Source organism: Pollachius pollachius, assembly GCF_949987615.1.
Source record: "Pollachius pollachius genome assembly, chromosome: 7".
NCBI lineage: Eukaryota > Metazoa > Chordata > Actinopteri > Gadiformes > Gadidae > Pollachius > Pollachius pollachius.
The window spans coordinates 8,966,975-8,982,957 of NC_136940.1; the positions used below are offsets into that span (position 1 = coordinate 8,966,975).

At 43.1% G+C, this 15,983-nt stretch overlaps 1 protein-coding gene across 1 annotated transcript; it reads right to left on the minus strand.

The window, feature by feature from the left end:
* Positions 1–1,194: 1,194 nt before the first annotated feature.
* adcyap1r1b (adenylate cyclase activating polypeptide 1b (pituitary) receptor type I) lies at positions 1,195–13,091 on the minus strand. Its single transcript, XM_079739672.1, has 13 exons — positions 12,968–13,091; positions 7,725–7,827; positions 6,234–6,347; positions 5,859–5,962; positions 5,626–5,723; positions 5,240–5,372; positions 4,622–4,775; positions 3,995–4,055; positions 3,841–3,910; positions 3,490–3,581; positions 3,067–3,196; positions 2,295–2,336; positions 1,195–1,772 (listed from the first exon to the last, which is right to left on the minus strand). The coding sequence occupies exons 1-13, from the start codon at positions 13,013–13,015 to the stop codon at positions 1,293–1,295; spliced, it is 1,629 nt and encodes a 542-aa protein (XP_079595798.1). The 5' UTR covers positions 13,016–13,091; the 3' UTR covers positions 1,195–1,292.
* Between the last annotated feature and the right edge of the window lie 2,892 nt (positions 13,092–15,983).

The window sequence follows — 15,983 nt, forward strand, 5'->3', positions numbered from 1 at the left end:
TCAATTCAAATAGCGAGAAAAAATTAGTCACCATCGTTTGAATTAATAAACAAATTATTGAGCATTTAGATGTTATATATTACATCCTCCGAAGAGTTATCTTTCGTTGACATGTTCTGTACTAGCGGCTGTTTAGAACCACGCGGACCCAACCTCCCGCGAGAGGAGGCAGCTTCTCAGGGGATTTCGGAAGGTCAGCTTAATTTCCTTATGGTCGTTGTTGGAAATCGTTACAATACACTTGTTAGAAATAAGAAATGCATTCCTGCGTCAAGCATTTTGTCTCGGGCAATGTTTTTGGCATTTTGTGAATCTGGACAGTAAATATACATAAACTCTTTCACGTAAACTGCTTTGTTTCATCTGTAAAATCAAGATGAAACATCCGCTCAACATTCCTCAAAATGGCCGCCATGATATTGATACATTATGAATATAATATAAGAAACGGCAGTGCGCGCTAGAATGTTCCTCCTCCAGACAACACACTTAGTGGACAAAATTACCAACTCACCCACAGGACTGGATTGAAATAAAGGATTTCACGTACGAAGAGTAGTAACGTTTGTCCGCTCCAACGAAGAGCACGGTGGGGATAAGCCACCTCCCCGAACACCACCATCTTTTTCTTCTTGGGAGTCAACATGCATCAATTCAACTTTAGTTTCACTCATAACACTTGTTGTAAATGAGGAAAAAGACACCCTTCAGGACATCAGCACCTAGTGGGTTCTATTGAAAAGTTGACATGAAGTGGCTGCTGTTTCCCCAGAGTCTTTACTTGTGTCAGTTCAGTTGGCCGTTCCAAAGGGGCGTTTGGCACACAACAGCACATTAATTCTGAGTTCTTCTTAAGAGAGAGAGCTAAAGATATCGACAAATACAAATACTCGAAAACACTTTGAGGCATGGACGAGAAGAAGAGAACACAAACTTCATTCCCTCGGTCACAATGGAATGGTTGTTACTTTCCAATGATGGCACGGATTAGATGATACTTCAAGCGGGCCTAGCTGTGCTTTTAAGCTCAATCAAAACACCCTATTGAAAGTAACCACAGTAGTATGTACACAACTTGAACTATCTTCTTTTGGTAGTCCACATCTTGCTCAGAGGACTCCTTTACATCAAAGACCCGTTTGAAGCCATCTGATATATTTTTGGATTTCACACCAGCAGCACCTGGACAAGCAGCTTAGGAGGGGCGGAATGTCGGATGTAGGTTGGTTGGTTGTTTTTTTGGCACATCGGGGGCATTTTGAAACTGGGTGGTGGTTGGTCATCATGTTGGGCTAGACTAAAGGATGCTCTGGGGGTTTGGCCGGCCTCTGGGCCTCCGCCGGGGGGGCGCTGTTGTCTGGGCCGAGCTGGGTCTCCATGACGGCCGCATCCGGGTAGGTGTCCGGGTAGGGGTTGGGGAAGGGGTTGGACAGGCTGGTCATGGGCAGAGGGGTGTAGGTGGGCCTGGCGATGGAGAGGTTAGTGGTGCTCTTGGCGGTGGTCATGGCAGCGTTGTTAGTGGTGTTGGCGTCAGGGCTGGACATGATTATGGGCTGGCTCTGGCTGCCGTTCAGCTGGCTGGCGTCTCGGCCTGCAGGCTGGACATACGTATCTGTGAGCTGCTCTTGCTGAGGATGGACAGCTGGGTCCCCCCGTTCACCCCACTGCTCGCCAGCGAAGGGTGGCGGTGCTTCAGGTCCACAGCAAAGTACCGGTTCACCGTCCAGCTGCGCCATTTCCTCTTGATCTCCGATTGCACCTTGAGGGATATACTTCACAACGTCATTATTAATGGACCTCGCTGAAAGGACACTAGCGCTCCTAGTCCCCTACGTCTCAGATCTGTCCTCGGGTCAAGTCAATACTGGAGCCTGGAATCTCCTTGTCATAGTTTGATTCTCAAGAGTCCGGACTTGGTCTGAAAGGTCTTGATCACAGTTACAGTCTGTCTTTTACCACACTTGGATTCTTAAAGACCAATTCAATTTCAAGTTCCTTTATAACAGTTACAGTCTTTCTCTGGAAACAGTAGTATAGTACAATAGTAAAATCGTTTATCACATTTAAAGTCCTTTATCAAAGATATAGTCTTAAGGTCTTTAATCCCAGTTACAATATCAAACACCTTTATCACAGCTATTCTCAATGTCCTCTATTGCATTTACTGTCAAACAAATAGTTTAATGTCGCTATTTATAAAAGTAGTAGTTTGTATTGCTTTAACCAATCCACATTATTCCTGCGTTATCACGACAGAGTGGGTGGTAATAAAGTGTGTATTAAAGGAGACTTACCTCTCCATTCAGGAAACAGTAGAGGACAGCCACCACAAAGCCCTGCAAACACAAAACAGGAAGGGCGGGTCACATGAGGAAGATATGTCTATTCTAACCCAATACATATGTCAGGAGCTTTAAACTAACTGATAGATCAAGCTGTAGTATAAATATCTGCTGAGAATGTTTGTTTATGTGTGTGTGTGTGTGTGTGTGTGTGTGTGTGTGTGTGTGTGTGTGTGTGTGTGTGTGTGTGTGTGTGTGTGTGTGTGTGTGTGAATGTTTGTTTGTTTGTGTGTGTGTGTGTGTGTGTGTGTGTGTCTGTGTGTGTGTGTGTGTGTTTGTTTGTGATGAGGTCTACATCTGTTCATTTTTATTCCACAGATTGATGGTCTAGCCTGATAGGGTGTTCAACTTCCAGCTGAAAAAAAGCTTTTTTCTGGGTTCAACCCTGCCTGCCCTAAGCAAATTTTTCCATTAGCAACCTCTAGTGACTTGAGTGATATCTTCAGTTACAGCTACATCATTTCCAGATGACAGTGATTGTGACGGAAAGTGACTGAGATGTTCCCCGATTTCCGGGGAGGGCAAAAGTCAACCTGAATAAAATGATTTATTTATGAGGAACAATCACTGAATAGACAGAGTCATGGATGTGGGCGTTGTAGAGTAAAGTAACATATAGTGCAAGTTTAACCTTCGAGCAAAAAGCCTGTGATTATCTTTGGCTGAAGGCATCTCCCCTCCAATTGAAATAGGATCTCAAAACATGTTCCAGTTGAGTCCGCACCTGGAAGGAGCCCAGGCCCAGCTCGAAGACCAGACGCTCCCTCTTGCTCACGTTCTCCGGGGAGAAGGCGAACACCGTGTAGTGGATACCAAATAGAGGGATGAGGAGCAGAGTGGAGCGGGCCAGCCTCCTGTACACACACAAACACACACACACATATTAATATATATACAAACATAGAGCACACACACACACACACACACACATATTTATAAATATACATACTTAGAGAGCACACACTCACACACACACACACACACACATACGTATATATATAGAACAAACACACAGACACACAGGAGCACACATGCAAACCAACACACACATGCACCCACACACACACTCATTAGGAACACACACACACATCAGTCTTCATTCATTCTCAGCGACAAAGACACACTTTGGATCACCATATTGGCTTACAGGTAAATACTCGATTCATTTCCCCCGATGTCTGGAGACTGCAGCTTCTGGACAAGGATTACGATTATTCCGATAAAGAGGACGAAGTTGACCTGAAAAGAGAAAAGGATAAGATAATGCGGGTGCTGAAATATGTGGTCAAATTTTTTTCACAGTATTCATATAGTTCACAGGACATTCAGTCATTGATATTTTTGTATAAGAATAGACAAATATATGGAAGTAGCAAAGTTAAAACAAAACAAAAATCGTAATCAATTTTAATGGAAATGTTGTAAAAATTCTACATAATTTGTTAAATAAAAACGACATCTGTAATGCCATGCTTCCTTGTAACCTGCTGGAACTAACCATTATGGACGCTAGCACCGGTCCCTTGATCACCCACCAGATGGCAGCGTTGTCATTCATATCCCAGCACCTGAAAGAAATACGACCACGGTCAACATTCACAAGACTCTCCTCACAAATCACGCCAGTGGATATAGAACTCCTTACTACCCACCCGATGTCATCAAAGTGCAGCCTCAATACGGCCCAGATGGTCACGCAAACCGTTGGGGTTCCTACAAATCATACAAAATAATTTAGGTCCATTTAATTACAGTCTCAAAGGGCGTTCCAGGCTATGTTTACAGGCATACACAGACAGCCTTCTTTAGGACTTAAGAAAAGCTCTCCCCCAAAACACACAAGGGAGAAACCTTAAGGAAGGAACACAGAATTGGGATTTCTCCTTCCAGGGATGGTGCAGGCATATCAAATCATAAAATAAACCATAGAATATAGTTTTTCACCCATCCTCGCCAACAGGAGCAAGCCCAGAAGGTGTTTGATTCCACTCAAAGAAATACAATATCTATTTTATTTTCATTTGTGTTATATATTTTAAATGGATGTTTGATTTATTATCTTCTCAATTTGTATGAATAACTATTTCCTAGGGGGGAGGATAGACCCCCTTTCTAACAATGAGGAATGAAGGCATATATCTATGCAGATAGTATGGTTAGTAGGTTGGTCATACCCCAGCCGATGATGATGTACCAGTAGAAGTAGGTATTGTTAGTGTGTTGGTCAGTCGATGGTTATGTACCAGTAAGGGTAGGTATGGTTAGTATTTTGGTCATACCCCAGCCGATGATGATGTACCAGTAGAAGTAGCGTCTCTCAGGGAAGAAGGTCTCCACCAGCAGGGTGAATAGGTAGAGGCCTTCAATGAACAGCCAGAAGTAGTTGGAGAGCACGCAGTAATGGAAGAATATCATCACCGCTCGACATTCCACCTGAGCGCACGCACGCACACACATACACAAGAACATACACACAAACAGACATTGCATTATGATACCAACACATTGCTAATTGGTTACTTACAATAACAGACAAAAACAAACAACCACTATATATAACACATGACGGATGTATTACATAATGGACTGTACATAAGGTTACATGAATATTATATGACATTATGTAACTTCACGACATTCAATTGCATATCTGTCTTTTCATAACATGTTGGGTTTAATGCATACGTTGAGTGTAGTGCCACATATCAAAAATATGCTTCAACTACTCATGTTAAATTTGTTTCTCCTCTGAAGAATATCTCAGCAATGCAGTAGAAACCCAGGCGTTACCCCGTCCCTTGGAGTTCTTTACAGTCGTCCCCCAGAAGATCTGCTATATCACAGTAGAACTGCTGGATCCCAGATGAGGTGAAACGTAATTCAGTTAGGGGACTCACGGTGTGGATGAAGCAGTGGTCGCTGTCCTCCTTGGCGTACAGAACTCCATCTTTGATGAAGACGGAGATGGCCCGCAGGATGAAGGACACAAACAGGTTCATGTGAATGAAGTTCCTGGTGCAGTGCAGCTTCCTGCCCACCACAGCAACAACAACAACAAACAACAACAAACAAGATCGGGATGATCACATCAAGAGGAATGGTAAACATTTTTCATAACAAGATATTTCATAAAGTTATAATAATTATTAGTATGCAATAGTGTCGGAAAAATAATTACAAGTAAGAATCGATTTCAAAGATTGTTTCAATTCGACTCCTTCCGAATAACCAATCAGCAACCTAGATGATGACCACTTACTGTGATGCAATGCGGAATGCTCACCTGAACCTGCAGAGGATGACCATGGCTGTCGTCAAGGAGACGAGGGAGGTGCTGTACCCCACCGTGTACAGCGCCTTGACGGACAGGTAGTACATGTCCTACACAAAAAAACACAGACATGGGTTGATATTTCAATAATGATGCAGTGACGTTATGTTTTGTAGGCAAAAAAAAGTAAAGTTTGGCCGTCACTCCAAAATGCCAGCTGGCGGGTTGGAGTGGGCGGGGCTTACAGTATGTGTGCTGTTTCCCTCGTCGAAGAGGCAGGCGTCCACATAGTGAGGGAACGTATCTGACCAGCCGAACTCGGTACAGTTACGGCTCACCTTCCCCACCTCTGAAGCACACACACACACACCCACAGTTAGTCACATACACAAGCAAACACACACACACACACACACACACACACACTCACACACCCACACACACACACACACACACACACACACACAAACACACACACACACACACACCCACACCCATGCATAGACACACAAATATATGCCCACATTGAAAGACATAGACACATAGAGAGACACATAAAGACAAGGCTTTAACAATGAAAACAATAATGACAACAACAGAAAAATGTTGTATTTTCTGACCATAGTCTTCTTCACTGATGAACTCTGCGAAGAGTGAAGGGCAGTTGACCTCGATCACTTCGCCTAGACTGGCCGGCTCCCAGCACGTCAGGTTATCCCAGAGCCAGGGACATACTGGGAACATATGGAGCTCTCAGTTACAATATAAGCTTTGACCAGCAGGGAGTGAAATAATGCAACAATAAACCTGCTGTGTAATATTGTCTTTTCTGTGTAATATTTTTCTTTTATTTTGAGTTTTAGCTTAAACTTTAACATGACGGTGAATGCATAACAGGAACGGCAACGATTAAATGGCTTGGACAACGGTAGCAATTTTGCTTTTAATTGAAGGACAAATGATTGAAAATAAAGGCACGCCCTTATAGCACAGCTCAGCCATAGCCACATGTAACATATCCCAGCTCCAGCTGTTTCTTATTGTGCATTAATTATCACACTTTTTCGTTAAATGTTGATGCAAATTGCTTCATGTAATCGTGTAGTCTACAACGACACGACATATATATGGGTTGTGACCGTTTAAAAGTTTAATAAGCAAAGACTGTGGTACAGCTCTGCGCTCTGGAGACGACCCTGACAGACACAATTGAGGACTCTCTCTCTAAAATCCATTTAGTAATGTTAAGCCTACAAAACATGCTATTCGATATGAGCTCTTGTCCGTGTTCCAACGTTGTTGCATTCAGCCTGTGGCTTGAACACACCAACTGGTAACCATTTATTCTCAGCACGATAATTAGGACTAAAACAACCAGGTAATTAGGACTGCAACAACTAGGTTATTAGGAGCCAGTTGGTAGTGAAAAGAAACCACACAATCTTCTCGCCCTGCACCTGTAGTAAATGACAATGAATTGTTTTGAATCTTAATTTCAATAAAAGTTTGTTCTTCAATTCATCAGGTGCTTGGCCACCTTAAGGAGGCATATATATCGATATTAACTCACCTGCTATCGTCACTCTCTAACCCTAACCCTGACGAGGAATCGACTAGAAATGACGAGAAAAGGAAGAAAATACGTCTTTGCTTTTGTTTCCTGATAAACTATGAGTCTGATTAAATAACTCAACAAAGGATTTGTTATTATTGTTAAACTATGCATTTCAATTCTAACTAAAGACAAAAAGATCTGAGTTTGGGTCCGCACTATGTTCCAGATGATTCCCTAATTCCATTTATTTGTACTTAGGTATGATGACAATAAGTGATATTAGGCAACGTGTAGTTAGTTATTAATTAGCTATTTTGTTTGCTGTATTGTGTGTTTCATCATCTTCATCATATTTCATGCATCCTTTTCTCCTGTCTTCTCGTCAGGGTGCCTGTCGCCCTCCCTCTCTCCATCCCTTCGCTGACCTTAATCATGAAAACAAAACAGGCTGCTTCCTCCTATCACCTAAACGATCCACACCACTACAGTGTTGCTCTCTCCGTCAGTCTCATACACCTCAGGGGCAAAACGTTTTCATCTACCCTTTTTCTCTCACCTATTTCTTCGTCGTTTACTGGTTCGTACGCCGCCATGTTTTCCAGACATTTCTCGCGCTCCATCTTGATGACGCAGTCAGAGTGTGCGTGTTGGCCGGAGGCCTGGAGAAACACAAAAACAAAGAAACAGGATGTCACACACACACACACACACACACACACTGGTGACAGGTGAGATAGGTGAGGCAGGGAGGGCAAGGGGGAGTGGGACGATGGTACAGTAGAAGCGATGGTGCGCCCCCAGCGCATAAGGATGTAGGGGCCCCTTTTGAAACCTGGAAGAGGCTCATCGTTCTAGACGAGAGCGAGAGAACCCCCGTAGAGCAAACCAATCAGGCGTCTGGCGTTCTTCTGTGTGTTAAGTGCCGTGCTAACAAATGAAAACCAACACACCGGCACTAACGATTAGCTTAATGAAACCTCAACCACCACATTACTGGAACCCATTCATTCAATTTAAGAACCTAGTTTAAAGCAGTGTATAATAATCAAAAAGGAAATTTGATGAACTCTTGACCCTGCCAGTAATAAAGGATTGACCAGTTTGGTAATCAGGGGTGTTGGATAGTGTAGTGGTCCAAGCCATAAGGTGCTATGTACAATCAAAGTCCAAAGTCTACGCTTAAACACTTAAACACAACTCCTCTAAATTGAAGCGTCTGCTGAAGGACCACTGTTCCGTGCATAAGTACCTAGTTTAAACACAGCGCCAAATTATAAAAAACAGCTTCTGTTTGATGTACATCCGACCGTGCCGGTAACGAGGGAAGACGTTTCAGAGGGGACTGAACTAAAAACCGGTTTTGACTGGGTCTCTTGCTTCTTTCCACACTGGATGCTTCCCATCATTGATGTTCCCCCCTCCCCGCCCCGTTCACACCTCCACCCCCTCTCTCTTCTGAACCTGACAGGGGAGCGGAGCTCAAGGTAACAGCCAGAACCCTGCTGCTAACATAAGAGACATGGAGGTCGGGTCAGGACCACAGAGAAACCCTCTCCACGGCCCCCCTCCTTGCATCACCCTGTTCTGGTGTCTGACAGCTGCACAAAGGCTCCCCCTCTGGGATGGTGGTGACAGTGGGGTAGGTTGGGGTGTTGGTGGTGGTGGTGGTGGAGTAGGATGAGAGGGAGATTGATGACGGTGGTGTTTAGACAGGGAACAATTCAGTCCGTCTTTTTGTCGGCGTGGGATGCTCTGAGTGGTGGTGGTGGTGGTGGTGGTTGTGAGCAGGGATGGGGGGTCGGGGAACGGTGTGTGTTTGTGTGTGTGCGTGGGATGTCGTCAGCAGCTCCACAGCGAGACGGTGAGTCACGCTGGGTTCATGGGCCACTATGGTGCGGCACGCGGTGCCTGGGGGAGCCATTAACACCGGCACTACCGACGTCATCGCCCGGCTCAGACGCAGCCACCCCCGCCGGCTCCCAAACTTAACGGCGCCAAACCAAATCTTTTCCCGCTATTCTGGTACTTTATTACCCTGCATCGTAATGTATTAAACCCAGATTTTCACCGTTTTCATACATAAAAAGAGACTTCTCCTCTCCTTACCAAAATGAACTTCTCTTTTTGAACTATTTTGTTTCTATCTTTATTCCTATCATTGAGCCTACTTTCTGGGTTCCTTCTCCAGGGTTCATGTTTATGAGGGAAGATGTTCCCTGCCCTTCCTTGGCAGAGGGTAAGGGAGGTGTCCTATTATGTGGCCTGTGAAGCCTTATGGGACTATAGCTGTGATTATGGATGGTTCAAATATTATGGACTTGACTTGACTTTTTAAAGGACCTGTGTAAGGATATATCTTCCTCAGGATCAATACATCTGATTATGGCTCTGGATCATAGCCATCTGTCCAAGCAGGGGGTTTAAAAAGGGGGGCGTGTGTGTGTGTGTGTGTGTGTGTGAGAATGTATGCAAGTATGTATGTATGTATGTATGTATGTATGTATGAATGTATGTATATTTGTGTGTGCTCGTGTTTAATATGTATGTGTGTGCGCGTGTGCGTGTAAGTGTGCATGTGTTTGTCTCCTGTGGCTAATTATAAACAGTGTCTGTCTGCTCTAGATCACTATGCTACGGCTAATTAGGTCAACCAGCGTGTCTGTACATCAGCTGCCCAGCATGGGAGACATGTGTGCAAACGTGCAGTAGTGTGGATATGCCTAGATACATGTGCACCTGTTTAAGGGGTCTGCATGTATGGGTGCAGGCTCAGTCATGTTGGGTGTGATTATGTGTGTGTATATGTGTGTGTGCGTGCGCGTGTGTGTGTGTGTTTTTCTGTGTGTATGTGTGTGTGTGTGTGTGTTGTGTTTGTGTGGGTGTGTGTTTGTCTGTATGTGTGTGTGTGCATGCGTGTGTGCGTCTGTGTGTTATATTTGAAGTAGTATTTGCATCGTGGCACAGCATGTAGCATTAGCGTAGCACCAATGGGACATTTCAGGGCTATAACACGCTGGGAACAGACTTCTGTACTGGCTTCAGCTGGTCTATGATGGCTAATGGATAGCGTTGAGTGGTGCTCCTTGGCTCTGCATAGTGCTGGCTGTTCTGGGAGTGGGTAGCTCCTTAATAAAACACAGCTTTTCCGTTGTGCTTCTCCTTGTATTGTGGTAGAAAATAATGAAGGTTTAAAAGGATATTTGCCAAATGTTAGGATATAGAGAGGAATGTACCAGCAGGGTTGGGGAGGGACCTTGTTCCATTGTTATTCAACACATCAGAGAGTTCAGAGTTGACCGGCAAACACTCACACAAGACATCCCTCTGTAGTCAATGACATCAGTCTGTTTCTCAGTTCACTTAGATAGTAAGTATAAGTATAAGTAAGGTTAACTTTAAGTGTAAATTATATTAGAATATAAGGTAAATATATTTACAATGGAGCCAAATGTTAAACACTTGATATTGCCTGGCCTTCCTGTGTTAAACTAATGCCTGCATTCCGATGAACCCCCGACGCCTCATGTAAATGGCTTCTTAGAGAAACATCTGTTACCCCCTGTGGTTCCTCGTCTGTAGATTTAAGATGTATATTCTGTAGGCTTAAATTAGAGTTAAGGTCACTAATCCTTACCCTGGTTAAAACCAGATACTACCAACTTTAGGATTATGACTGTATATGCCACAGACAAATAAAGTGGCATTGTTAACTATTACAAATGCATATTTTACTATTTAAATGAATATTGCTTTCCAGGGCTCAGCTCTTAAACACATGTGGTAAGTCATGGTGATTTAAGATCAGGTTAATAAACAAGGCGATGAATGGATTTTAATCAAAGACCTTCATATAACTGTATTGCATAATATGTAAACTTTATATAACTAATGTTTAATATATAACTCTTTGTATCTAATGCTTGAATGTATGTATCCATGTGGGAAGTAAAGATAAATAGTAATGGGGAAGGGGGAGGGCCCATAGATTTTAGATGCTCTGTGATTGGTCTTGGAAATCACAGAGTTATAGTTACCTCAGAGATCCCAGGCCGAATAGGCCAGTTCTTTGCAAACCAACTCAGGTGATGTTGTTACTATCTGTGGTGACAATAAAGCCTTGATCATTCAAACCTAGTCCTACTCGACCTCTCGTAATTCGTTCGAGTATCAGACCATGGGTATTATCCACGACAGTATCTGGTTGGTTGTGGTAATGTAGTTAAATGAGTGGTTGCTCCAATATTGATTATGTGGCTCTTGGACTGTATTGCTCTCAGCCTTGGTGTGGGAGTCTGTTCAGATAACAGCCTCTGTTAACAGACAAGATAACTAAACTACTACCCCTCATTTCCCATTTATGTGAATTTGGCCAAAGAAGCATCCCTTGTGTGGATGCTTCCTTAAATTACCTACACATAAACAAGGTATGATATGAGGCTACTACATTGATCCCAGATGGTAAATTCAACGTACGTTCATTTTTTCTATCATGTAAGCATGGCTATTATAAAAATCTTCATAATAATTCAATTAGTATGAAAAAGTGGATGATTAAGAGAACTAACTAACATTGTCTGTTCCGAGACGTGAGGAGAGAGAAGGAAGCCCAGGGCTAGCAGGAGTTTAGTGGCGCTGTGTCATCTATGCTAATTAGCGGAGCAGGTTGCTAGGCAACGAGAAGTGAGTGAAAGCCAGGCGGTGAGGAGACAACAGGGCAGCCCACGGCCTGTTTAGATTACATATTACTTCATGTTACCGCATGTGTATGTGTGCGTGTGTGTGTGTGTGTGTGTGTGTGTGTGTGTGTGTGTGTGCGTGCGTGCGTGCGTGTGTGTGTGTGTGTGTGTGTGTGTACGTGTTTGTGTGTGTTTGTGTATTTGTGTCACCCTTTACACAACATAAACACCCCCTTTTGGCACCCTCTTATTATTAGAAATAACGTGGGCCTTATTTATATCGCAATAATTGGTCTTAGCACCTGCCTTAGCAAAAAGTATCAGCGTTATGGTTATTTATTTTTTAATTATCCATGTAGCCTCAGAGGCGTCGTTAAGTCCAGACATGCCCGCAGAATCACCTCAATTAATAAATCAGCCAACTCATAGCACAACCACAGAGAAACCCCTACTGGACCCTGAAAGTGTCTGATTAAAAAGAAGTAGAAAACCAGCATATACAATAATACTGCTAAGGTGATTAGTTGTTTCAATCATCGCAATGAAAAAATCGCTCGAAAAACAATTTAAATTTCTAAATCAGGGAAAAATGTTTTGCTTACATAGCTTAGAATAGGGTGTAAGCTATGCACAAATTCTATAAAAACAAGGTCATCATCCTTAACAAGCATCATTATTATGTGCCTTTTCTAACAGGAGAAGTTTTAACAGTGTTGATGTCCATCTAACAGCAGCTGGGGTTGAACGAATGCATTTATGAATGAAGTTATAAATGTATTCAGCTGTATGTGGGACCAAATGTATTTGGATACTTCCCCAAAGAACATACACACACACACACACACACACACACACACACACACACACACACACAAGTGTGTGCACACACTCACACACACAAACAAACGTACCCCTACACACCCACAACAACTGGAACCATACACAGACACACACACAGACACAGACACACACACACACACACACACACAAACACACCCACACAGATACACAAACACTGGAACTGTACATACACACACTCACACACAAAACCAAAACACGTGATAAATTATGATAATATTAATGAATAAATAAACCTCAAAATAAGAAGCATGTGGGTGCTCACCATTTGCAGCAGCAGTAGAGGTAGAATAAGAGACATGGAGGCAGCCATGGTTCCTCTAGAAATGGTCTGGTTAGCCTTGAGTTGGTTTGGTTCCTCTAGAGATGGTCGGGTTCTTCTAGAGTCAGTTTTGTTCCTATGGATGTTCTGGTTCCTCTATTGATGGTTTTCTTCTCGTAGACCCGTCTGGTTCTGGTTGACAGTGCAGCTCAGCTTTCTATCTGCAAAAACAGGAAACCAAACTTAGAGAAGTGACCCAAAGCGCAGGACAATAGCAGAAGTTAAAAAGGTTAACAAAATGAAAGAGCAACACTTATTCCAGACAGCATATTGAATTGGCCTACTGAACATAACAAATTTGAGGAAAAGTTCAGAAACAGAGGAGTGGAGAAGAGGAGCAATTTGGATTCAACAAGGCACTCTCTCAGCGGGGAGACTTTCGGAAAAGATAAAGCAGAGACAGCTCTGTTGTGTGTGAAGAGATCGCCAGCTCCCTTTCAGAAGGGCTGTCTCAGAGACATGAGTGTGCAGTGCAGAAGGAGCGGGGAACAGTTTTTCCAAACTTATTTAAACAAAGACAAACAAAACAAAAGATTAGCTTGTTGCGGAAAAGGGCCGGGGAGGACATCACAAACAAGCAAGGTTTTTAAAGTTTCAAAAGTGTATGGTCGCCTGATATTAATAATCAGAATATTTCTGAATTATGAGCAATTGAAAAGTTAGGGACTGAACGGTACATTTCAAGAACTTAAACCAAATTATTAAATATTTTTATCAGGAATTCAGACCACTAGTCATATACTGCCCGACACGGTATTTGATGACTCGTTAATATTCAGTCTGGGATAAAAAATATGTGAAAACTTAAATTTAAATTTCCCTTAAATTTGCTTTGTATGAATGGGCTGGAACACATGACCTTTCAAGGAATAGAATCCTGTGGGAAACAGGAAGAGAGGAGCTTTAACGTGTCACACCACTCTTTCATGAGACTTTAAATAGCTAATGCTGCAATCTTCCATCGCATGAAGCCTTGCTATACATTACTCAAATACGATACTGCTATGCGGCAGGCAAAGATGCTCATGGTGTTTGTTGAAGTTAACATGGACTGAACTGGAATAGAGTCGTACAGCCATGAAGTTGGCTGGATATCACAGACTAGGCTGTCAGTTAAATCTTTGTCCTTTAAATGCTACATAGTGAGACGTCATAAGTAGTATTATTGATTTTGCAAATGGTTTATTTAACTGTGTGTTTGTGTGTGTGTGTGTGTGTGTACGTGCATGCGTGCGTGCGTGCGTGTGTGTGTATCGGGGGGGTCTAGTAAAACCTTGTGCCAGGCCAGACAACACGGTGCACAGCCTGCTGGGTAATCTTGGCATTCTCACTGTACCAGCATCTTGCCAAAACTCCCCATCCCGCCTCATCATGTTGTCAGGAGCAACAGCTCAGAGAGCTGCTGGGTTTGGACCAGAACTGAACCCACGTGAACCGAACCAAAAGCTCCCTGCTGCCTGTGTGTGTGTGTGTGTGTGTGTGTGTGTGTGTGTGTGTGTGTGTGCGTGAGTGTGTGTGTGTGTGCGTGTGTGTGTTTCACCCAATGTGCACATGAATTTTACAACTGTTTATGTGTCATGCTTGTGATGTGTTAGAGTGTGGAAGTGTGTTTTTATTTGAAACTGGAATGGGATTCTCCCTTAGGACATATAAACACTATGACAGCTGTCCGATTTGCAAACACAAACTCACATGAAGACACACACACACACACACACACACACACACACTCTCTCTCTCTCTCTCTCTCTCTCTCACTCTCTTGTCTATTCTTCCTCTGAGTCTCTCTGCATGCTTTACAGTAAGTCTAACTCATTTGGTCTCCCACTGTCTTTCTCACCGTCTCTCCTGCTCCCTTTCTCTCCCTCCCTCTTTCTATGCCAAGCCATTAAACAGTAAGTATATTCCTTAAGTGTCAGTACAGAGAAGAACAGAGCCTCATCATCCTCCTATGAAGGGTGAAGCTAGATATGACCCATCTAAAGACACCCAGCCCTCCTCTTAGCCTCTCACGTCCTCTGGTCTATCTAAAGAAAGGAGGAGTTAAACAGGAAATTAAAATACATAGGCATGGCTTATAGCTTGTTATTTATAGAGAAAGGGGGATAGAGAGAGGAAGAGAGAGAGAGAGAGAGAGAGAGAGAGAGAGAGAGAGACACACAAACACACACACACACACACACACACACAGAAAGAGAAAGAGAGAAATAGACAAAAAAATGGAGACAGACAGATAGACAGACAGACAGACATAGAGAGGGAGATACAGATGGCGAGATTAAGAAAGACAAACAAACAAGAGACAACATGAGAAGAATGTGACCTAGTCTGGTTTTACATGCCAGTTGTGTCTTTCTTGCCACAATGCACCAGGGAACAGGCTGGAATGAGGACCAAGGAACACTATGATGTAGAACAGTGGACAGTAGTGGGAGTATATATTTATAGATTGATATTCAGGGAAGAAAACCTGCTAGCAGTTTCTCAGAGTGTATATAATGATGGAAGGTTCCCATAGGGGTTGTTCACCCTGCATGGTATACTGGAGCCATGGCCCCTAATCCATAATCAATGATGGATATAATGTTATAATATTCAATATCAATACAACTATTGATGGATGTTGGATATTCCTTTACCTACTTTGAAGTCTGGGATCAGTACATTGAGCTTAAAGCAAGATACTAGTTGGGCATGAGTTTTAATACACAACAATATTTGGTCTTAATGTAAGTACTAAATGTACAGAGCCATGAAAACACAGAACTGCTACCTACGCAGAATACCTGGCTTTCAGGGTCCGCAATGACATCATCCATGTACAGATGATGGACGAGGCCACAGGCCCGACTGTGAATTTAACAGCCATGCAGGATAGTTAAGTTGCCATGGCAACGCAATAACCACACCCTAACTCCAACCACTAATCTTATGTGACAGCAGAGGGGCCAAGAAAGCG